Raw genomic sequence first — 24,917 nt, forward strand, 5'->3', positions numbered from 1 at the left:
TTCAGGAGGCTCCGGCCACTTAGGGGGTCCCCGTGCCGGAGCCAGGCGCCCACTGTTACTGCGGGGGTCTTTGGTGGGTTTAGCTGGTCAGCCGCCGCCTCAGGTGTTCATTCTCACCCTCGTGTCTCCCCCCCCCCCCCCAGGTGTGCCACAGGTGAGGCGTGGCAGGAGATCATGCTGGCGAGCCTGCCCGGCAAGCGCTGTGACCCCGAGTCCGACTATGCCCCCGGAGAGGAGTTCACCTGCGGGAGCAACTTTGCCATCGTGTATTTCATCAGCTTCTTCATGCTCTGCGCCTTCCTGGTGAGTCTGGGCACCTGTAGCGCCTTAGCGCCCCACTGACTGATGCTCCAATGATGCTTTACTTCTCTGTCACTGACCAGTGCTTTACTGATAGCATTAAACTAAGGTCTCACTGACTGATTCTCCAATGAGGCTTCACTTCTCTGTCACTGACCAGTGCTTTACTGACAGCATTAAACTAAGGTCTCACTGACTGATTCTCCAATGAGGCTTCACTTCTCTGTCACTGACAGCATTAAACTGATGTCTCAGTGACTGATGTTTCACTGATGTGTCACTGACCTGTGCTTTACTGACAGCATTAAACTGACGTGTCACTGACCTGCGCTTTACTGACAGCATTAAACTGATGTGTCACTGACCTGTGCTTTACTGACAGCATTAAACTGATGTCTCACTGACCGATGCTCCAATGATGCTTCACTTCTCTGTCACTGACCAGTGATTTACTGACAGCATTAAACTGATGTCTCACTGACCAATGCTTCACTGACGTGTCACTGACCAGTGGTTTACTGACAGCATTAAACTGATGTCTCACTGACAGATGCTTCACTGACGTGTCACTCACTGGTAGGAAAGTACCCTCTTTTTGGCATGGTTACCCCCACTTTTGCCTTCTATCAGTGTGTTTTGACTGTATTCACTGCGATCCTGCTTACCAGGTCCCCAGTGACTGTGCTCGCTCCCTCTAAATTTAGTTGCTCGGGAGTACACTCCACAATTGGCATACTGGTGCCCTATGTAAGTGCCTAGTATATGGTACTTAGGTAGAGAGGGCACAGGGACACCAGGTGTTCCCCATGGGCTGCAGCATGTATTGTGAAATCCATGGGAGCCCATGCACAATGTGTCTGACGGCCGCCAGTGCAGCCTGCGTGAAAAGGTGCCGCACCCTTTCACTACAGGTCACTACACGACGTCACTGTAAGTCACCTCAGTGGCAGGCCCTCCTAGCCCAGAGGGCAAAGTGCAAGTACCTGCATGAGCCGAGGTGCCCCTCGAACTCCATCTCCATTTTACTGGACTTCATGAGTGCGGGGAAGCCATTTTACCCGTGTACTGGACAGAGGTCACTACCTGTGTCAGCATCATAATGGTAACTCCGAAACTGGGTATGTTTGGTATCATACATGTCGGAATCCTACCCCAATACTGTTGCCAGTATTGGTTTTATGATTCCATGCACTACGCTCTTTAGAGGACCCCCAGAAATGCTTCTACCAGTCTTCTGGGGTTTTCCAGGTGGCCTGCGCTGCTGCCTTCCTACAGACAGGTTGCTGCCCTCCTGCTGCTTGACCAGCTCAAGCAGAGGAAGGATTTCCATTGGGAGAAGGAGGCAACACCCTCTCCCTTCGGAAATAGGTGCTGCATGGCTTGGGAGGGGTAGCCTCCCCAAGCCACTGGCATGCTTTGAAGGGCACATTTGGTGCCCTCCTTGCATAAACCTGTTTGCATCAGTCAAGGTACCCCCGGTCCCTGCTCTGGTGCGAAACTTGAATGGAAAGGGAAGTAACCACTCTCCTGTCCATCACCACACAGGGGTGGTGCCCAGAACTCCTTCAGGTGGCCACTTGATTCTGCCATCTTGAATCCAGGGCAGGCAGAGGACCCTTGGAACATCTGAGTGGCCAGGTCAGGCAGGTGAAGTCACGGCCCCCTCCTAATAGGTGGTCACCTTGCTAGGTGACCAGTCCCCCTTCCTGGGCTATTTAGGGGCTCACTCCCTGGTGGGTCTCCAAATGCGATGTGCAAGATTCCAGTAGGATTCCTCTGCATCGTTTACTTCATTTTCTGGCCACAGGGACCACAACTGGACCCTTCTCCTCTGCAACATTGTTTCTCTGGCTCCTTCCAGCAACTGCAACATTTCCCTGGCTTTGCATACTCTGGGGGCGACAACTCTTCAGCCTGCACAAGAAGCAGAACGAATCTCCCTTGTAGTGAAGGAGTCACTTCCATGCATCTGCAGGCACCAACTGCAACGACGTTCAGCTGCGTGGATTTTCTCTCCTCTGGAGCTGGTGGATTCTGCATCACAGGTGGTGGTCTGGAGTGGTCCCCTTGGTCCTCTCTACCAGCTGTCCTACTTGGAAGAGGATAAGCCTGTGCCTCTCCTTGCAGGACAGTAGCCCTGTGCATCGCAACTCTTGCAGCTACCAAGGCTTGTTTGTTGATCCTCCAAAGGATCTTCAGGTTCCGTGTACCCCCGGCCTCCAGCACTCTTCCCTGCAATGCACAGTCTCCTACCTGCTACTACAGCGACGTGGGACTCCTCTTCACTTCTGCTGAGTGGGCCTCACTGCCACTCCTGTGCCTACTGCCTGTGGGGGCTGCCTCCTCTTCTTGTGACTCTCCCAGCTGCTGAGGGTCACCTTGGGCTCCCCTCCGTGGGTCGAGTCCCCTGGGCCTTGATGGTCGTTTTCAGCCTTGCAAAACCTTCTTGTCTGACTCTTGCATTTGCCAAGGCTTGTTGGTGGTTCTCCAGCACAACTTCAGACTGCATCACAACTGCCGACGTGGGACATCACTTGCATCACTTCTGGAACTCCTCTTCTGCTTCCGTGCTGCACTGCTGACTTTCTTCATCCACCGTTGACGTGTGACTCCGAACCTGGGCATATATGGTATCAAAGATGTTGGAATCATACCCAAATACTGTTGCCAGTATTGGTTGTATGATTGCATGCTCTCTGGGGGCTCCTTAGAGAACCCCCAGGATTGTTACCACCAGTCTTACAGGGTTTCCAGGCAGCCTGCACTGCTGTCATCCTACAGACAGGTTTCTGCCCTCCTTCTGCTTGACTAGCTCAAGCCCAGGAAGGCAGAACAAAGGATTTCCTCTAGGAAAGGGGGGTAACACCCTCTCCCTTCGGAAATAGGTGTTACAGGCATGGGAGGGGTAGCCTTCCCCAAGCCACCAGTATGCTTTGAAGGGCACATTTAGTGCCCTTCTTGCTTAAACCGGTTTACACCAGTTCAGGGACCGTCGGTCCCCGGTCTGGCACGAAATTGGACAAAGGAAAGGTGAGTGACCACACCCCTGTCCATCACCACCCCAGGGATGGTGCCCAGAGCTCCTCCACGGGGGCAATTGATTCTGCCACCTTGAATCCAAGGTGGGCAGTGGCCCTTGGGAGCATCTGAGTGGCCAGGTCGCGTAGGTGACGTCACAGCCCCCTCCTGATAGGTGGTCACCCTGCTAGGTAGCCAATCCTCCTTCCTGGGCTACTTAGGGTCTCCCTCTTGGGTGGGTCCTCAGTTTTGACGTGCAAGATTCCAGCAGGACTCTTCTGCATCGTTTGCTTCATCTTCTGGCCACTGGGACAGCAACTGAACACTCCAGGAACTGACAATCTGCAACTTCAAGGATGACTCCGCTTAGCAACATTGTATATCCAGCTCCTTCCAGCAACTGCAACATTCCCCTGGCTGTGCATCCTCTGAGAGTGGTGAGCTTTCAGCCTGCACGAGAAGTAAGAAGAAATCTCCCTTGGACTGAAGGAGTCACGCCCCTGCATCCGCAGGCACCAACTGCTATGATGTCCGGCTGCATGGAACCTGCAACACAGGTGATGGTCTGGAGTGGTCTCCTCGGCCCTCTCTACCAGCTGTCCAACTTTGGAGATGGTGAGCCCTTGCCTCTCCTTGCAGGACAGTACCCCTGTGCACTGCGACTCTTGCAGCTACCAATGCTTGTTCCTCCTCCCAGGCTCCGTGTAGCCCCGGCCTCCAGCACTCTTCCCTGCAAAGCACAGTCTCCTGCCTGCTTCTACAGCAACGTGGGACTCTTCTCCAGGTGTGCTGAGTGGGCCTCACTGCGACTCCTGTGCCGGCTGCCTATGAGGTACCTGTGGGGGCTGCCTCCTCGTCTTCCAACTCTCCTCACCACTGAGGGTCACTGGAGGCTCCCCTCCTTGGGTTGAGTCCCCCTGGGCCTTGCTGGTTCCTGGCTGCTCTGCAACGTTTCATTTGTGACTTTGGTCTTTGCCAAGGCTTGCTGGTGGTTTTCCAACACCTCTGACTGACTGCAAGTCTTCTTCCGATGTGGGACATCAACTGCAACACTTCTGGAACTCTTCTGCTCCAGTGCTGCAGAGCTGACTCTTTGTTTTCACTGTCGACCTGGTCCTGCATTCGCAGAAGGGTGCGTAGTGGTTTGTGCCCAATCCAGACACTGCAACTCAAACTGGACTTGGTCCCCTTCCTTTGCAGGTCCTCTTCTGTCAGGATCCACCTTTGGTTTCTCCCAATCTTGCTTGGGTCTTGCACAGTTCTTTTTCAAAGTTTACCTGTGGGTTTCTGGAAAAAACAGGTACTTAACCTCTTCTCTCCTGGTCGCCGGTTGGGGGCACCCTGGTACTTACCTTCTGGGGTTCCTACTTCCTCCAGCTCTCCTCTGCATATGCCACTTCCTTGGGTGGGGGACTGCCTTTACCAAAGTATAAATAGTAGACCTCAAGCCCCACCAACTCCGATTCTGTTGGAAACAAGGACACTCTGCCAGGAAGGAGGACTGCTGTGCTGCCACGAGAGACTGCCACCCTGCAACTGGATTGCTATGTGAGCCTATTGCTGCTCTTGTAGGAAGGACTGCCACTTTGCTGTTTGCTGTGCTGTGTTGCCCTGCTGCCTACTGCTTCTGTCCTGCAGTGAGAAGGACTGGACTTGTTCTGTATATCCTTGCAACCTAGCATCTCCAAGGGCTTGATGGCTTGCCCCTGTTCTTCTGCAGTCTTGAGGACATCAAAGACTGCCTGAAATCCCCTCCTGCAGCACCTGGACTCTGCCATTTGTGAGTCTACCATGCTGAGTGGTGGCATCCCAGTCCTGGACCCTTGGAAGTGGGCCTAAAGTGCTCTGCCTTCTGTGGTTGTCATCATAACTGCTGCAAAGCAACGTGAAGCCCCGCAAAGTCTCAATTTGCAGCCAACGCCGGACGACTCAAAGTCTCACAAAGCAACGCTGCACAGCCTGAACACCAGGATTTAAGGTACTGAGTTCAGCAGGCCCAAGTGGGTGCCTGGAGCCGGCCCGCGCTCCATCGTGGTTGACCTGAACTTGTGACTTTGTCTTGTTCCAGCGTGACCAGATAACCACTGTTTGCCCTATGAGCTTCTGTGTGCTACTTTCACCTAAATGTTTACAACTGCATATCCCAGGATCTACGTATTGGGTTTTTATCATTTTGGTTGTGTTTTATTCAAATAAATATTATCTATTGTTCTCAACTGGTGTTGAGTCCTTTTTGTGTGGTATCTTTTACTATTTTGCTGTAATTACATGTTTCAGAAATACTTTACACATTGCCTCTTAAGTTAAGCTTGACTGCTCTGTGCCAAGCTACAAGGCGGTGAGCACAGCTTAATTTAGGGTGTTTATCTGACTTACCCTGACCAGGATTGTTTCTACCTTGACCGCACAAGAGTTCCGGGTGAACAATCAACTCTTTGTGGGGTATGTCGGAAAAAAATAGAAAGGAAAGGCGGTGCTGAACAGACCATCTCACGATGGATAGTGCTCTGCATCAAGATCTGCTACACATTGGCCAAAAAGCAACCTCGAAAATGCTTGCAAGCTACCTCTTCCAATCAGAAAGGCTTGCAAGCCCACTCGTCCAGAGCCAAGTCTGCGACCATTGTGTTAACTCGTGGAGTTCCCGTCCTGGATATCTGTCAGACAGCAAAGTGGGCTTCCCTGCAAATGTTAATGAAGCACTACTGCCCTGACAGTAAGGTCTGGCTTGGTGGTCACTTTGCCATTCATTCTTCCAGGATGTTTTAGTCTAATCTGTATTGCAGCACCACCTCTGAGGAGGTACTGCTTGGGAATCTATTCTAAAGTAAGGAATCTGCGGTTAGACGTCTCTGTCAGATGAACAAGGTACTTACATTTGGTCTTGCCTTATCTGGTAGAGACTCTATCTAGCCTCAGATTCCTTGCCAACTCCCCATCCTCCCTTCTCTGGAAAGGCCTTTTAATGGTCCTAGCTCAATGCACCAGTAGTTGGGTCTTCGTGGCTCTGTGCTTCTGTTGTGGAAAATGAAGAAAATAAGCTGAATTCAGCGCGCTGGGGTGTTGCCTATATAGGCACCGTGCAGGTGACGTCCGGTACGGACAATGTCGACAATGCCAAGCAGAGCTCAACAATGCCATGTGCCATCACACAAGGGTACTGCTCACCAAGAATTTCCCAATCCAGTCTGATGCCTTGGGAATATTCTAAGATAAGGAATCTGCAGCTAGACAGTCTCTACCAGATAAGGCATTACCAAAGGTAAGTAACTTGTTCATCATGCAAAATACCCAAGGAAAGACTTACACCAGGCTTGCCTACCCCCATACCATCAAAAAGCCTCCTGCTTGGCGCCTTCTAAAACAAGATGCTATCTTACCACCGGGATCGTCAAATCGTGTCAGCATTAATGGCACTTCATCGTTAGGAGACACCCCAGACTTGTCTGGAGAACATGAGACCAAGCTGAGCAGCAGCCAGGGCTTCCTGTGGAGAAGCTTTGGTGTCAGAGTTAGAAAACTCGACATCCAGCATCGATGAGCCACCACCTTCATAGCGTCCTTATATGAATATGGCTCGAGTGAGCACCAATGTCCCTCTTCCTCATCCCCAACACCACTCGAAAGCTGAGCATTGCCCTCAAGAGGGTTGAGCATTGAGCTCACAGGCCAGCCATGAGGCCTTCGGTTCACCACTGTGCTATGGCCATGGTCGGCAGAGAAAAACTGAGTTGAAGGTGGCAAAGGCACACCGCTTGATGTCAAAGCCTACCTCCCAGCCATACCCTTCGACGTTAGCAAGCAATTCAGGGTCAGCATCACAGACACACTTGAAGCTGACCTCGTCATCACCAGACCAGTAGTTGTCATCCACTCCAAAAATCTGCCATCCAGAACCACTTCCTCTGTCGCTTCAGAGGAACTAAAGCAACCTATCCTCCAGCGGCTGCAAGTTTAGCTTGACGCCAGGCAACAGTGAATCCAGATTCAGCCTGGGACTGGATGCATTTTCGCTAAGCCAGCAGACTCTGTCCCTCCAAAGAGAATATTAATATTTGATGAGGCCAAAAATCCACCTTTGGACTCCGTGCCTAAGAAGCCGTGACGCTATGACAAGAGTACATCCTCACCACCTCTTGTGCCATATCCACTTCCGTATGTGTGTGTATTTATATATATATATATATATATATATATATATGGCCAGTCGAAGGCTCAGGCCGAAACGCGTTGCCATATCTGTTTGAATAGCACTATGCACTTTGTACTCTACATTAAATTGTAATTGTAATAGTATTTGTATAGCGCTTACTACCCCTGATGAGGTGTTGAAACGCTTTTCGGCGAGTAGCACGCTACTCCGGAACCCAACAAGAATTAGTGAAGGATTAGTATCGGGAAATATGAGTACAGTTTTAATATTATTATGAGTTGATTTGAGCCGCAGATATTAGAGTTTGTTAGTTAGATTGACTGGAGTAATGGAGGGGTGGAGGAGGAAAGAAATCCAGAAGTGTTAATTGGGAGTATATCCCTCATTTACTCATCCCAAAGGCTTGGGATGAGTAAAGGGGGATGGAGGAGAGAAGAGTCTGTGGAAGGGTTAAGGAGATCATAGTAGCAGGGTGAGATAAATGACGGAGAATTTAGTAGGGTTGTTTGGGAGGTCACGGTAGTAGAGTGAGGTTTGGTGAGTTAGATGTGGAAGAGGAAGGAAGAGCTTAGGCAGAGTTATTTAGGAGATGAAAGTAGTAGAATGGATTTGAGATGAGTCAGAGTGAGAATGGAGGATAGATTGATAGAGACATGACATATGATGATGGGTAGATAAGTGTGGTAAGATGAGAGCAGGGATTCATAGATATCTAGTATATAACAACCCACCTAGGAGCCATGCAATGACCCACGAACATGCCAGGCACAGAACAACATACACATACATACATATATATATATAAATACATATATATATATACATAAACACACACATACATACACACATGAATACACACACATGTGCACACATAAATGTACATACAATACATAATTAGAACCATGGGTAAATATACTTAGTCAACAGGTTTAAAGAGTGTGTGTGTTTTTTATTGTTATGACATAGTAGCGATACATATTTTCTAAAGAACTATACATAACTAGAAATAGACACATAATCAGAAAAAATATTTATCAACATAGGCATATGCAGTCCATAGTTGTTTGAATATGGTGGTTATGAAGGAAAGAGCCAACTCTTGAGTAGTTTTCTGAAGACAAGAAAGTTATCTGTGGCTCTTGTAGTTGGGGGTAATTAATTCCATAGTTTGGCTGCTTGGACGGAGAAGGATGTACCACCTATAGTCTTTTTCTTGTATGGTGGTGTTCTAAGGCGGGGTGCCAATCTTGAGCGGAGGTTTCTTTGTTGCATTTATTTGGTTATTTAGTTTCTGATAAAAAGCGGTCCTGTTCCATGTATAGCTTTGTGGGTGATACAAAGCAGCTTGAAAGTGCACCTTCTGGCAACGGGTAACCAGTGTAGTGCTCTCAAGGCAGGGGAGATGTGGGCTTGCAGTTTTACATGTTAGAGTAGCCTGGCTGCGGAATTCTGGATACGTTGTAGTTTTTTCATAACAGATAGAGATGATCCATGGTAGAGGCCATTGGCATAATCCAGTTCGGATAGTACATCGAGATAGTAACTTGCACCTTGTGTGGAAATCCGAGGTGGGGGAAGATGCATTGTAGAGTCTTCAAGGTGATGAAGCTTGTTCGTGCTAATTTGTCCACTTGGGCATTCATAGTTAACTTGGAATCCATGGTGATTCCAAGGTTTTTAACTTCACTGGATAATTGAGGAGGTGGTCCGAGATCGTCAGGCCAGGTGCACAGAGGGTCATAACTTTTCCAGTCACCACAAATGAGTATTTCTGTTTTGGAGGTATTTAGTTTGAGATGGGTCCAGGTCATCCACTGATCAACGGCTCTGAGGCAACTGAAGATTTCTGAGTTTTCAATGTTTTTGGGGCATTCTAATTTAAGTAGTATTTGTGTGTCATCTGCATAGTTGTAGCATGTAAGATGGAAATCATTGATCAGTTCTGGTAATGATATCATGTAGATGTTGAAAAGCAAAGGTGAGATGATTGGTCCTTGGGGGACCCCTGCTTTTGTGAGGTAGGGTTTGGACGAGAAGTGGGGGCGAGTAGATGATATTAGATCTTTTTTGAAGATAAGAAGTAATCCAGTTGAGAGCAGTCCCTTGTATGCCGGCTTTGTGGAGTCTTTGAATTAGGGTGTCCTGGTGAAACTGTATCAAAGGCAGCCGAGAGGTCCAAGAGATGTAGTGCAGCAACTCCATTGCAGTCAACTGTGTTTTTAAGATAATCCCAGATTGCTATGAGTGCCGATTCAGTGCCTCTTCCTGGGCGGAATCCAGTTTGGAAGTCTAGAAGTGTCTTTAATGAATTAAGAAAATAAATTACCTCTCAAACTGATGGATGGTGCCGGCGTCATTCCTGCCATTGAGAAGCTTGTAAATATTGCCTCTCGGATGCTGTGTAATTATTTATGACTAATATATATATATATATATATATATATATATATATACACACATACACACACACAAAGATTACAGGGACGTTATAGTTAGGCTCACATTTGAAACATATGAAACCATGCAAATTTACCAGTTATAGTTAGGGTTACTTCAAGTAACTATTACTCATTCCCTAAGGTAACAATAACTTGCGCCCCTGCCATGCACAGTTTTTTAGTCAAAAATGTTACTACAAATATTACATTGATATTATTAATGATGTTATCAAAGATGTCTTGAGTGCCGTAATTTGTTGTGTAAATAGCTATGCATGGTGAGGGTGCGAGTTATTGTTACTTGAGGTAACTCTAACTATAATTGATGAATTTTCATGGTTTCATACGTTTCAAATGTGAGCCTAACTATAACATCCCTGTAACCTTTTTTTAAATTCTATTTCCTAATTATAACGTCCGTGTAACCTTTTGTTTTTTCTTTGAATCCTTATGTTTTTTTTTTTAACGTATAGTCATTTTCATTACTGTATGTTAATCCAACCACCGGGCGCGCAGTGGCGGTTTTCTATAGTGCCTGGCCGCAGGCCTACCCCCTATCAGCACCCAACCTTGCACTGTGCACGGCCTTCGCCCATGCAGAGCGGAGGTTTCACGCAATACCTGCCTTACCCTGCCATAAACCCCCCTAATCACCCAAGCCCATGCTGTGCACATCCGTTAGGCTGTGTGTGGCAGGAGTAGGCCGCAGCCTCTCTGAGAGTGAGGATAGGTGTGAGAGGGTGTATCTGGGGGTGAGTGGCTGTCAGAGAGTGTGTCTGGGTGTGAGAGTGCGTACATCAGTGTTTTAGTGGGTTCTTCGGTCTGTGCATGAGGGTGTCAGTGGGTCTGTGAGTGGGTGAGTGAGAGTGGGTGTGTGAGTGGGTGCGTAACTGTCTGAATGGGTCTGTGAGTGTGTGCACAAGGGTGTGAGAGGGTCTGTGAGTGGGTGCCTGAGTGGGTCTGTGAGTGAGTGTGTAAGTGGGTGAGTGGGTGTGTGAGAGGTAGAAAGAGATTGAGGAGGAGAGAGAGAAAGAGAGGGAGAGTGAATGAGAGTTTTTAAGGCTTTGATGGATGATATACTTAGAATGAGATGTTTCTGCACAAATTGAAAAGACAAATGTATTTGTCACTTAAAAAGAGTAAGATGACCCTTAAATATTTTAATTTTTAAAAAAAGAAGAGCGTAACGACCAGGGACACACCTGGATTCGAACCCTCAACGCTCAGTGTGAAGGTCTACGACCTACACACTTGAATTATGTAATTTTCTTATTTATTTTGTAATATGCCTTTACGGGCTATCAGGGACAACGGGGAAAGCCTCAATGCCTCCCCCTCGGTCCCTCACTATTTTTTTAATACTAAGCCCTTTATGGCCCATCTGGGACCGCAGTGGAGCCTCAAGGCCTACCTGGCGGTCACATTGCTCCAGCAAGCAGACAGCTGCTTTTAACAGCAGCTGGCTGCCTGGTTGCTGGAGCAAATCTTCATCTATGTTCCCTGCATGCAGATGAAAAGTCCTCTTTTTGACAGCGGGACCTGTTTGACAGTTCCCGCTGTCAGAAAGTGGAGTGTTTGTTCTGACTTGGCTGCAGCTTCAAAGCTGCAGCCAAGCCACAGCAAACAGCTATGTCCCAGGGATGGGCACCCTGAGACATAGCAGGAGCCGGCCCTGGGGGGTGGCTGTCCCCAGGGTCATCAGTGGCTCCATGAGGGGAGCCGCAGCGCGGCCCCCATTCAACGAGAATACCTTGGGGAGGTGGTGCTGAAAGGGACCCCCATCACTTTTTTATTATAGCCCTGTGGAGGTGGTGATCCCTGGGGCTGGGGGTGGCTGCACGTACCCCCCTCACACAGAATATCATAAATGCACTGGGGAGGTGGTGATCCCTAGGGCAGCAGGGTTGGTGCATGGCCCCACTGCACTCAATATCTACAAACCCCGGGGAGGCGGTGATCCCCCAAGGCGTGGGGGGCTGCGCAACACCCCCGCACATGAGATAAATGCCCAGGGGAGGTGGTGGTCCCTGGGACTGTAGGGGGCCATGCGGCCACCTGCAAACAATTGACATAAATGCCCTGGGGAGGTGGTGGTCCTCAGGGCTGCGAGGCAGCCAGGCGCTCCCCCCGCATTTACTTTCATTCAGCCAAGTCCCAAGATGGCTGACAACACTCCAACGGCATCCTTGTTGAAGTGTTGTCAGCCAATCAGATCTCAGCACGAGATTGGGAGGGGTTGAGAATCCTTTGCATTCCTAGCTATACAAATTTGTTTTTTCTTTAATTTCTCTAAAACGACTGTAGGAATTTACACCAAAACATAAAAGAATGCTTTCTGGACCAGGACCTACCTTTCTGCCAAATTTGGTTTAATTCCGTTCAGTAGTTTCAGCACTATCGTGTTTAAATTTTTCCTTTGGACAAATGAATGAGGAAAAAGTGTTCAGTGACCCCCTTTTTCTTGTCCTCCCCTGCATGGATCACCCTGAAACTTTCCAGACAGCAGCTGACATGACTGGCAATTTTTTGGGAAAGTTTCCTAAAGATTCGTCAAGTGGCCCCAAAAATATAGGCAAGTAAAAAAATGCTTTTAGTATAGAAGCTAGGTCCTGACTATAACTACCTAGCCACTAGTATATTAATATATAAAATTTAGGATGTATATGAGAAAGTATGAAAACAATAATAGATAAGTGCACCAATCTATTATCAGGTGTGTATATATAGCAATCACAGAGGTATTTGCATTAAGCAAGGTTGATAGTACCAACAGAATAGAAATGGACATAATGATTGTTGTGAATAGTGATATTCTTTACACATATTAATTTAGACAATTTGTGTAGCGTTGGGCACGTTCTGTGGTGGTGGGGAGCTTGGTTTTTAATGCACAACATTTCATTTATTTTTAATAGACTACATGTCCCACAATGCACTAATAGGGGTCATAGGAGAGACACTATAAATAGCGGACATGGAGATAGGACTAAGTTACTGTGATCAAGACCAGTAGGTCGAAACGCGTCAGTGGTGAAGGATGGTGATTTAATCCTGACTGCAATAAAAAAAAAATCCTCCTGGAGTGCGGTGGTGAAGTTGCTTGCAACTGTTTGTTTTTGGATATATATATATATATATATATATATATATATATATATATATATATGTTCGATGGCATGTGTAGCTGCAGATACACATGCTTTGCACATCCCGCCATCTAGTGTTGGGCTTGGAGTGTTACAAGTTGTTTTTCTTCGAAGAAGTCTTTTCGAGTCACGAGATCGAGGGACTCCTCCCCTTTCGGCTCCATTGCGCATGGGCGTCGACTCCATCTTAGATTGTTTTTTTTCCGCCATCGGGTTCTGACGTGTTCCTTTTCGCTCTGCGTTTCGGATCGGAAAGATAGTTAGAATCTCGGAAAATTCGACGGTATTGTTTGTGTTCGGTATCGGGTTAGTTACAACAGATCGACACCGACTTTTGAAGAGCTCCGGTGGCCCTTCGGGGTTTTTTCGATTCCCCGTCGGGCCTGGTCTGCCCGACCACGTGTCTCTTCAAGGCTGATGGAACGGACCCCATTACGCTTCTGCCCCAAATGTCACAACAAGTATCCTTATACAGATCAGCACCTGGTCTGTAACTTGTGTTTGTCTCCAGAACACAGAGAAGATACTTGTGAAGCCTGTCGAGCGTTTCGGTCGAGGAAGACATTAAGAGACCGAAGAGCAAGAAGACTGCAAATGGCGTCTGCGCCGACAGGACAAAGACACTTGGAGGAGGAAGAAGAAACCTTCTCCATCCAGGAGTCGGACTCGGACGAGGTCGATCCCGAAGAGACGCCTAAAACAGTGAGTAAGACGTCGAAACACAAAACTCACGAGAAGACCACAAAAGCCCAGGGGACGCCACCACCAGCAGGCCATGGCTTAACCTGGAAAATAGGTGACCGATCATCGGCACCGAAAAAGGGCACGCATGCGTCGAAGTCATCCGACTCCGGTCGAGATACCGGCACACAGCAAACTCGAGCCAGAGACAGCGGGTCCGAGCAAGTTCGGCACCGAGAGGGCGGCACCGAAACCAGTCGGCACCGAGAGACCGGGACGCCGAAAATAAAGAAAGTGTCATCGGAGCTGAAAAAGGCTACCGAAAAGGTTTCCATTCCGAAACATCCAGCCTCGGAACCGAAATCAAGTTCCTACACAGAGGAACAGGGACTGTCCTCCCAAATGCAAGGACATAAGTTCGGACAAGAACTAGAGTCAATGGAGCCAGACTACACTCAGAGAAGGCTCCACATCCAAAAGGCACAGGGAAGATAAGTACTCTTCCCCCAATTAGGATGAACAGAAGACTTGCCTTTCAAGAAAAGGACAAGCAGCCACAGGCAAAGGTGGCAAGACAAACAACACCGCCACCATCTCCACCACCATCAACGCACACATCACCGGTAGCCACTCCACCACTGATGCAATCCCCAACTCATACTGGAATGAGTCAGGATGATCCCGACGCATGGGATCTTTATGATGCGCCATTGTCAGATAACAGCCCAGACTGTTACCCAGCGAGGCCGTCACCACCTGAGGACAGTACAGCCTACACACAGGTGGTGTCAAGAGCAGCGGCATTTCATAATGTCACCTTGCATGCAGAACCTATTGAGGATGATTTTTTGTTTAACACACTATCCTCCACTCATAGCCAATACCAAAGCTTACCTATGCTACCTGGAATGCTAAAACACTCCAAACAGGTGTTTCAGGAGCCTGTGAAGGGCAGGGCCATAACTCCAAAGGTAGAGAAAAAGTACAAACCACCGCCAACAGACCCTGTATATATCACGCAGCAATTAACACCAGACTCTGTGGTAGTAGGGATAGCTCGCAAGAGAGCAAACTCTCACACCTCGGGAGACGCACTACCTCCAGACAAGGAGAGTCGCAAGTTCGACGCTGCGGGGAAAAGGGTTGCAGCACAAGCGGCCAACCAATGGCGCATTGCCAACTCAACAATCACTGCTGGCAAGATATGATAGGGCTCATTGGGACGAAATGCAGCATTTCATTGAACACTTACCCAAAGAGTTCCAGAAAAGGGCACAACAAGTGGTGGAGGAAGGACAAAGTATCTCAAATAATCAGATACGGTCAGCAATGGATGCAGCAGAAACAGCTGCAAGGACAGTAAATACTGCAGTAACAATAAGGAGACACGCATGGTTGCGTACGTCAGGATTCAAGCCAGAAATACAACAAGCCGTGCTAAATATGCCATTTAACGGGCAGCAGTTGTTTGGGCCGGAGGTGGACACTGCTATCGAAAAACTTAAAAAGGACACTGATACGGCCAAAGTCATGGGCGCACTCTACTCCCCACAGAGCAGAAGCACATTTCGCAAAACGCAGTTTAGAGGGGGGTTTCGAGGACAAACTACAGAACCCACAACCTCACAAACAAGGCCCACTTATCAGAGCCAAAATCAGCGGGGAAGTTTTTGGGGACAATATAGAGGGGGACAATTCCAAAAGAGTAGAGGAAAGTTCCAAAGTCCCAAAACTCCTCAAAACAAGCAGTGACTTCCACGTCACAAATCCCCAACACATAACACCTGTGGGGGGGGAGACTAACCAAGTTTTACAAACATTGGGAGGAAATAACAACAGACACTTGGATCCTAGCGATTATCCAGCATGTTTATTGCATAGAATTTCTCAAATTCCCTCCAAACATCCCACCGAAAACACACAATATGTCAAAACAACACATGGATCTTCTAGGACTAGAAGTCCAAGCGTTGCTACAAAAAGGAGCAATAGAATTAGTACCAATTCAACAGAAAGGAACAGGAGTTTACTCTCTGTACTTTCTCATACCCAAAAAGGACAAGACTCTAAGACCTATATTAGATATCAGAACGTTAAATACCTACATCAAATCAGACCACTTTCACATGGTGACATTACAGGACATAATCCCACTTCTCAAACAACAAGACTACATGACAACACTAGACCTAAAGGATGCATATTTCCATATACCGATACATCCTTCACACAGAAAGGTTTGTATTCCAAGGGGTACATTACCAATTCAAAGTGTTGCCATTCGGAATAACAACTGCGCCAAGAGTTTTTACAAAATGCCTGGTAGTAGTGGCTGCACATATCAGGAGGCAGCAAATACATGTGTTCCCGTATCTAGACGATTGGTTAATCAAAACCAACACGCAAGAACGGTGTTCACAACACACAAAGTACGTCATAGAAACCCTCCACAAACTAGGTTTCTCACTCAACTACACAAAATCACACCTTCAGCCGTGTCAAACACAGCAATACTTAGGGGCGACAATCAACACAACAAAAGGGATTGCCACTCCAAGTCCACAAAGGGTACAGGCATTTCACAATGTAATACAGGCCATGTATCCAAAACAAAAGATACAAGTCAAGATGGTGATGAAACTACTAGGCATGATGTCCTCATGCATAGCCATTGTCCCAAACGCAAGGTTGCACATGCAGCCCTTACAGCAGTGCCTAGCATCACAATGGTCACAGGCACAGGGTCAACTTCTAGACCTAGTGTTGATAGACCGCCAAACATACACCTCGCTTCAATGGTGGAACAATATAAATTTAAACCAAGGGCGGCCTTTCCAAGACCCAGTGCCTCAATGCGTAATAACAACAGATGCCTCCATGATAGGGTGGGGAGCACACCTCAATCAACACAGCATCCAAGGACAATGGGACACTCAGCAGAGACAGTTTCACACAAATCACTTAGAACTACTGGCAGTATTTCTAGCGTTGAAGGCATTTCAACCCATAATAAGCCACAAACACATTCTTGTCAAAACAGACAACATGACAACGATGTATTATCTGAACAAACAGGGAGGAACACACTCGACACAGTTGTGCCTCCTGGCACAGAGAATATGGCATTGGGCGATTCACAATCCCATTCGCCTAATAGCACAGTTTATTCCAGGGATACAGAATCAGTTAGCAGACAATCTCTCTCGGGATCACCAACAAATCCACAAATGGGAAATTCACCCCCAAATACTAAACACTTACTTCCAAAAATGGGTAACACCACAAATAGACCTTTTTGCAACAAAAGAAAACGCATAATGCCAAAACTTCGCATCCAGGTACCCACAAGATCAGTCTCGGGGCAATGCGTTATGGATGAGTTGGTCAGGGATATTTGCATACGTTTTTCCCCCTCTCCCACTCCTTCCATATCTAGTAAACAAATTGAGTCAAAACAAACTCAAACTCATACTCATAGCACCAACTTGGGCAAGACAACCTTGGTATACAACACTACTAGACCTCTCAGTAGTGCCCCATGTCAAGCTTCCAAGCAGACCAGATCTGTTAACTCAACACAAACAACAGATCAGGCATCCAAATCCAGCATCACTGAATCTAGCAATTTGGCTCCTGAAATCTTAGAATTCGGACACTTAGACCTTACACAGGAATGTATGGAGGTCATAAAACAAGCTAGGAAACCAACCACAAGACATTGCTACGCAAATAAGTGGAAAAGATTTGTTTATTATTTGCCATAATAATCTAATTCAGCCATTACACGCATCCGCTAAAGACATCATAAGCTACTTACTACATTTGCAAAAGTCAAAGCTAGCTTTTTCATCCATTAAAATACATCTTACCGCAATTTCAGCTTATCTGCAAATTCCGCACTCAACTTCATTGTTTAGGATACCAGTCATAAAAGCATTTATGGAAGGCCTAAAGAGAATTATACCACCAAGAACACCACCAGTTCCTTCGTGGAACCCCAACATTGTTTTAACACGACTCATGGGTCCACCTTTTGAACCCATGCACTCATGTGAGATGCAATACTTAACATGGAAAGTTCCATTTCTAATTGCCATCACATCTTTAAGAAGAGTAAGTGAGATACAAGCATTTACCATACAAGAACCATTTATTCAGATACAGAAGCATAAAGTAGTTTTACGAACAAATCCAAAATTCTTACCAAAAGTCATACCACCGTTCCACTTGAATCAAACAGTAGAACTACCAGTGTTCTTCCCACAGCCAGATTCTGTAGCTGAAAGAGCACTATATACATTAGACATCAAAAGAGCGTTAATGTACTACATTGACAGAACAAAACAAATTCGGAAAACAAAACAATTATTTGTTGCTTTCCAAAAACCTCATACAGGAAATCCAATTTCCAAACAAGGCATTGCTAAATGGATAGTTAAATGCATTCAAACCTGTTATCTCAAAGCAAAAAGAGAACTGCCTATTACACCAAGGGCACACTTAGCTAGAAAGAAAGGTGCTACCATGGCCTTTCTAGGAAACATTCCAATGACTGAAATATGTAAGGCAGCCACATGGTCTACGCCTCATACGTTTACCAAGCACTACTGAGTGGATGTGTTAACAGCACAACAAGCCACAGTAGGTCAAGCCGTATTAAGAACTTTGTTTCAAACAACTTCAACTCCTCCAGGCTGAGCCACCGCTTTTGGGGAGATAACTGCTTACTAGTCTATGCAAAGCATGTGTATCTGCATCTACACATGCCATCGAACGGAAAATGTCACTTACCCAGTGTACATCTGTTCGTGGAATGAGACGCTGCAGATTCACATGCGCCCACCCGCCTCCCCGGGAGCCTGTAGCCGTCTCGAAGTTAATCTTGAACATTTGTAAATTTGTAAATATATCACTTTAAACTACATTATGTACATACATATTTACTCCATTGCATGGGCACTATTACTATAATACACAACTCCTACCTCACCCTCTGCGGGGAAAACAATCTAAGATGGAGTCGACGCCCATGCGCAATGGAGCCGAAAGGGGAGGAGTCCCTCGATCTCGTGACTCGAAAAGACTTCTTCGAAGAAAAACAACATGTAACACTCCGAGCCCAACACTAGATGGCGGGATGTGCAAAGCATGTGAATCTGCAGCGTCTCATGCCACGAACAGATGACTGGGTAAGTGACATTTTCCATATGTTTGATGGCATGTGTAGCTGCAGATACACATGCTATGCATATTTCTTCCGACATCTAGTGTTGGGCTCGGAGTGTTACAAGTTGTTTTTCTTCGAAGAAGTCTTTTCGGAGTCACGGTATCGAGTGACTCTTCCTCTCAGTTCCATTGTGCATGGGCATCGACTCCATTGTTGGATTGTTTTCTTTCCGTGGTCGGGTTCGGACGTGTTTCCTCTTGCTCTGAGATTTCAATTCAGAAAACCTTCTTATTCGTCAGTATTTTTTCGATTATGTTTCCCATCTAGCATCGAACCTGTAGTACCGTCGGAACCTTCATTTTCCGTCCTTTGGGGCGACTCAGGCCTACCACGTAGAAAGCCTGATGGACCGGACTCCATTCCTATTCTGCCCTTGGTGCCACGTGAAGTACCCCTATACAGAGCAACACTTGGTTTGTAATTTGTGCCTTTCTCCAGACCATCGGGAGGAAGATTGTGAGGCCTGTTGATCTTTTCGATCAAAGAAGACCCTCCGAGATCGCAGAGCCCGAAGACTCGAAATGGCATCCAAAAGCAGCAAACATCTTGACGTCATGGAAGAAGAGCAGGCGCAGACATCAGTCTCCATTCGAGACACAGACTCCGAACAGGAATCGGAAGACGACAGACCCATCATAGCTGGCCAGCATGTGAGTATGTCTGCACCTACACCCCTGCACAAAAACATTTAAAGGTCTTGGGTACACCCCTGCCAGAAGGCCGTGGTTCGGCCTGAAAAAAGACTGTTGGCTACCGTCCTTCGGGTTCGGAGTCAAGCAAATTTGTTAAAAGCACTGTTTCAGACTCCAGTAAAAGACCCAATTCTTCGGAGTCGAAAATTCGGCAATTGGCTTCGGAGCCGAGACCTCCGACAACTTTTTCGGGACCAAAAAACTACACACTTGGGAGCCGAAAAAATCCTCATATACAGAGGAGCAAGGATTTTCCAAAAAATTAAGATAGATTACAAGACCAATCATGGAATCTCATAAGACGTCTGAGGAAGAGCCTGAGATTGAACCTATATTACAGGTTATAGAGGAGAGACAATCCAGAATCCATATTCATAAGGAGACAGGAAGAATCATCACTGCACCTCCTTTAAAAACCAAAAGAAAGCTGGCTTTCCAAGAGGAACTAGACTCTGTGCAACTACCAGCGCCTTCTCCAACACATTCTTTATATTCACAGGGAGGTACGGCAGAGCCATGGGATCTCTATGACCCTGATCCCATTCCGGACAATGACCCAGACATTTACCCATTAAAACCTTCTCTAGAAGTCACCACCGCATACACCCAAGTAATATCTAGGGCAGCAGCTTATCACTGAGTAACCATGCATTCTGAGCCAATAGAAGAAGATTTTTTATTTGATACTCTGTCTTCCACTCATTCCAGGTACCAATGTTACCAGGAATGGTTAAACATGCAGACCAAATTTTTAACGAACCTGTGAAAGCTAGGATTATCACCCCTAGAATTGATAAGAAGTATAAGCCGGCGCCTACTGACCCAGATTACATCACTCACCAGGTCCCTCCAGACTCAGTAGTAGTCAGTGCAGCAAGAAAGAGGGCTACCGCTCCTGATAAGGAGAATAGAAAATTTGATGCAGCTGGGAAAAGAGTTGCCACACAAGCATCAAATCAGTGGAGAATTACCAATTCTCAGGCAATTCTAGCCAGGTATGACTGGCCCATTGGGATGAAATGCAAGACATTACACAGCATTTCCCAAAGGAGCACCAAAAAAGAGCACAACAAGTGGTGGTAGAGGGTCAAGCGATCAGCAATAATCGGATAAGATCTGCCCTCGATGCTTCCGATACAGCTGCAAGGAGTGTAAACACTGCCACAATTAGAAGACATGCATGGCTGTGCTCCTCTGGTTTTAAACCAGAAATTGAACAGGCAGTACTTAATATGCCTTTTGGTAAAAAGCACCTCTTTGGCCCAGAAGTGGACACCACTATTGAGAAACCGAGGAAGGACTCAGATACCGCAAAAGCAATGGGCGCTTTATATACCACCCCATATAGAGACTCCTTGTGCAGACCACAGTTTAGAGGAGGTTTTAAGCCACGATCCTCAGAGGCTTCCACCTCCCAAACAAAGCAGGGAAAACAAACCCAGTATCAATGAGGTGGGTTTAGAGGATCGTATAGAGGTCAATATTTCAGGAACTGAGGTAAAATCCTATAGAGGTCAATATTTCAGGAACAGAGGTAAATTCCAAACCTCTAAATGGAAGTGACTTCCTTCCCTCCCTTCCACTCCACACATCTCCTGGGGGGGGGGAGACTACAGCAATTCCACTCTCATTGGCAAAATATTACCACAGACAACTGGGTATTATCAATTATCCGCAATGGCTATTGTCTAGAATTAATCTCCACCCCTCCAAACATCCCACTACGATATCACAAATTGTCCCCGGAACATACAGTTCTGTTACAATAAGAGGTACAACCTCTCTATTAAAACAAGCAATATAATTAGTTCCACGTTCTCAACAAGGAACAGGAGTATACTCTCTATACTTCCTGATTCCCACAAATGACGGCTCCCTCAGGCCCGTCTTGGACCTCAGAAACCTCAATCTATACATCCTGTCAGAGCATCATCACATGGTAACTCTGCAAGATGCTATTCAACTACTGCAAAAACAAGATTACATGACTGCTCTGGATATCAAAGATGTGTATTTCCACATACCCATCCATCCAGCTCACAAAAAATACCTCTGGTTTGTCATAGCAGGAAAGCACTACCAGTTCAAGGTGTTGCCATTTAGCATAACAGCTCCGAGAGTATTCACAAAGTGTCTAGCAGTAGTAGCAGCATACTTAAGAAGACAACACATCCATGTCTTTCCATATCTAGACGATTGGCTAATAAAATCAAGCAATCTTATACAATGCCAAAAACACACTTGTTATGTAACAGAAACCTTGCACACCCTAGGGTTCACTCTAAGCTACCAAATGTCACACCTTCAACTAGCCCTAGCTTATCCAAATATACAAAGGCTACAAGCTTTCCAAAATCTCATACCACTCATACAGCCAAATCAACAATACACTGTGAGATTTATCAGGAAGATTCTAGGACTGATGGCATCTTGCATAGCAGTAGTCCCACATGCAGGACTAAACATGAGGCCCTTACAACAGTGCCTTGCACAACAATAGTCACAAGCACACGGTCAACTTCAAGATCTAGTGTTGATGGAACGTCAAACACATATGTCCATTCAATGGTGGAATCGCAGCAATCTAATGAAGGGGTTGTCATTTCAAGACCCTGTGCCTCAAACCATAATTACGACAGATGCACCAATAATTGGTTGGAGAGTTCACCTAAACAATAAGACCATTCAAGGGCAACGGGATGTCAAACAGAAACAGCTGCACATAAACCCCTTAGAATTATTAGCTGTGTTTCTTGCCCTAAAAGCGTTTCAACCTCTTCTCAAACATTAGAATGTTCTCATAATGAAAGACAACATGACAAGCATGTATTATCTCAACAAACAGGGAGGGACACATTCATCTCAACTGTCCCTTCTAGCCCAAACAATTCACAATCAAATTAATTTACTAGCACAATATAGACAATCAGTTGGCAGATCTCCTCAGCAGAAACCACCAACAAACACACAAATGGGAGATTCACTCCCAAGTACTTCAAAAGTTGGGAACACCAGACATAGATCTATTCGCAATAAGCGAAAACACAAAATGCCAAACCTTCGCATCCAGGCACCCACATCCCCTATCCAAGGGCAATGCTCTGTGGATCAAGGGATATTTCCTTACGCTTTTCCCCCTCTCCCACTCCTTCCCCTTCTAGTCAACAAAGTACGTCAGACGTCACTCACCATGGTACTTATAGGACCAACAGGGGCACGCCAGCATTGGTACACAACACTTCTAGATCTGTCTGTAGTACCACATTCCAAACTCCCAAACAGACCAGATTTGTTAACACAGAACAAAGGTCAAATCAGGCATCCAAACCCCAATGCACTCAATCTAGCGATTTGGCTCCTGAAGTCATAGAATTTGGTTACCTAAAACCTCTACCAGAATGTATGGAAGTAATTAAACAAGCACATAAACCTACTACTGGACAATGCTACGCAAACAAGTGGAAAAGATTTGTCTACTACTGTCAATCTAAAAACACTGATCCACTTACAGTATATTTACAAGATATTGTGTGCTATTTAATTAATTTACAGAAATCAAATTTGCCTTTCTCAACCATCAAGATACACCTTACTGCAATATCTGCATACTTGCAGACTATTCATCACACTTCTCTATTCAGAGTTCCTGTTATAAAAGCCTTCATGGAAGGATTAAAACGCATTATTTCACCCAGAACACAACCTGTTCCTTCCTGGAATTTAAATATTGTACTTACCAGACTCATGGGACCACCTTTTGAACCCATGCACTCTTGTCAAATACAATTTTTAACATGGACGGTCGCCTTCCTGGAAGCTATTACTTCTTTAAGAAGAGTTATTGAAATACAAGCATTCACTCTTGAAGAACCTTTTTTCCAAGTACACAAACATAAAGTTGTACTTAAAACAAATCCCAAATTTCTACCAAAAGTTGTATCTCCATTTCACATGAACCAAACAGTGGAATTGCCAGTCTTTTTTGTGGCAAAAAGAGCTCTTCATACCCTAGATCTCAAAAGAGCTCTTATGTACTATATAGAGAGAACCAAAGATTTTAGAAAAACAAAACAACTTTTCGTAGCTTTCCAACAGCCACATACAGGAAATCCTATATCAAAACAAGGTCTAGCAAGATGGATTGTTAGATGTATACAGGCATGCTATATCAAAGCAAAAAGACAACTTTTAATCACTCCCAAAGCACATTCTACAAGAAAGAAAGGTGCATCAATTGCATTTTTAGGCAACATACCAATGGTTGATACATGTAAAGCAGCCACATGGTCAACTCCCCATACATTTACAAAACACTACTGTGTTGATGTTTTCTCACAACAAGCCACTGTAGGCCAGGCTGTCTTAAGAACATTATTTCAAACAACTTCAACTCCTACAGGCTAGCCACTGCAATTTTGGGAAGAGTAACTGCTTCATAGTCTATGCACAGCATGTGTATTTGCAGCTACACACGCCATCAAACGGAAAATGTCACTTACCCAGTGTACATCTGTTCGTGGCATGTTCTGCTGCAGATTCACATGTGCCCTCCCTCCTCCCCGGGAGCCTGTAGCCATTTAAGTTTTTAACAATTGTACATATGTATATACATTTATATTTGCATGGACATCTGTTTGTATTTCTATACTCTATCACTCCTTCCTTCATCCTCTGCGGGAAAACAATCCTTCAATGGAGTCGATGCCCATGCGCAATGGAACCAGGAGGAGGAGTCATTCGATCCCGTGACTCCAAAAAGACTTCTTAGAAAGAAAAACAACTTGTAACACTCCGAGCCCAGCACTAGATGGTGGACTACTAATGCACAGCATGTGAATCTGCAGCGACTAAGGCCACGAACAGATGTACACTGGGTAAGTGACATTTTCCATATATCTGTGTATATATATATATATATATATATATATATATACTAAAAAAACAAAGGTTACATGGACGTTATAGTTATAGACGGAATTTAGTCATAGAAATATGTAGCAGTTATAGTTACCTGAGCTAAATATAACTTGCGCTCAAGTAATGCACTACTTATGACATCACACATTACAACACTCATGACTTGGTCAGTGACACCACATCACTGATGGCATCTTATATGAAATCATCTACACAGTCATACACCCACTCATTTCCTGATGCAAACTCTTGTATACAAACACACACACATCTAATCACATATTTATTCACAGATGCATAAAAGTAGTGATATACAGACATTCATTCAGTGAAAACGCCTCTGAC

General features: G+C 45.8%; 1 protein-coding gene across 1 annotated transcript in view; it reads left to right on the forward strand.

Annotated features, from left to right (window-relative positions):
- The window catches only part of CACNA1F (calcium voltage-gated channel subunit alpha1 F), a 1,139,147-nt gene that overhangs the window by 810,209 nt on the left and 304,021 nt on the right, over nucleotides 1–24,917 (forward strand). The window contains exon 35 of the mRNA XM_069209307.1: nucleotides 144–303. Coding sequence (XP_069065408.1) covers nucleotides 144–303 — 160 coding nt within the window. The remainder of the gene's footprint in view (nucleotides 1–143; nucleotides 304–24,917) is intronic.

This window comes from Pleurodeles waltl, chromosome 10 (assembly GCF_031143425.1).
Source record: "Pleurodeles waltl isolate 20211129_DDA chromosome 10, aPleWal1.hap1.20221129, whole genome shotgun sequence".
Lineage (NCBI taxonomy): Eukaryota > Metazoa > Chordata > Amphibia > Caudata > Salamandridae > Pleurodeles > Pleurodeles waltl.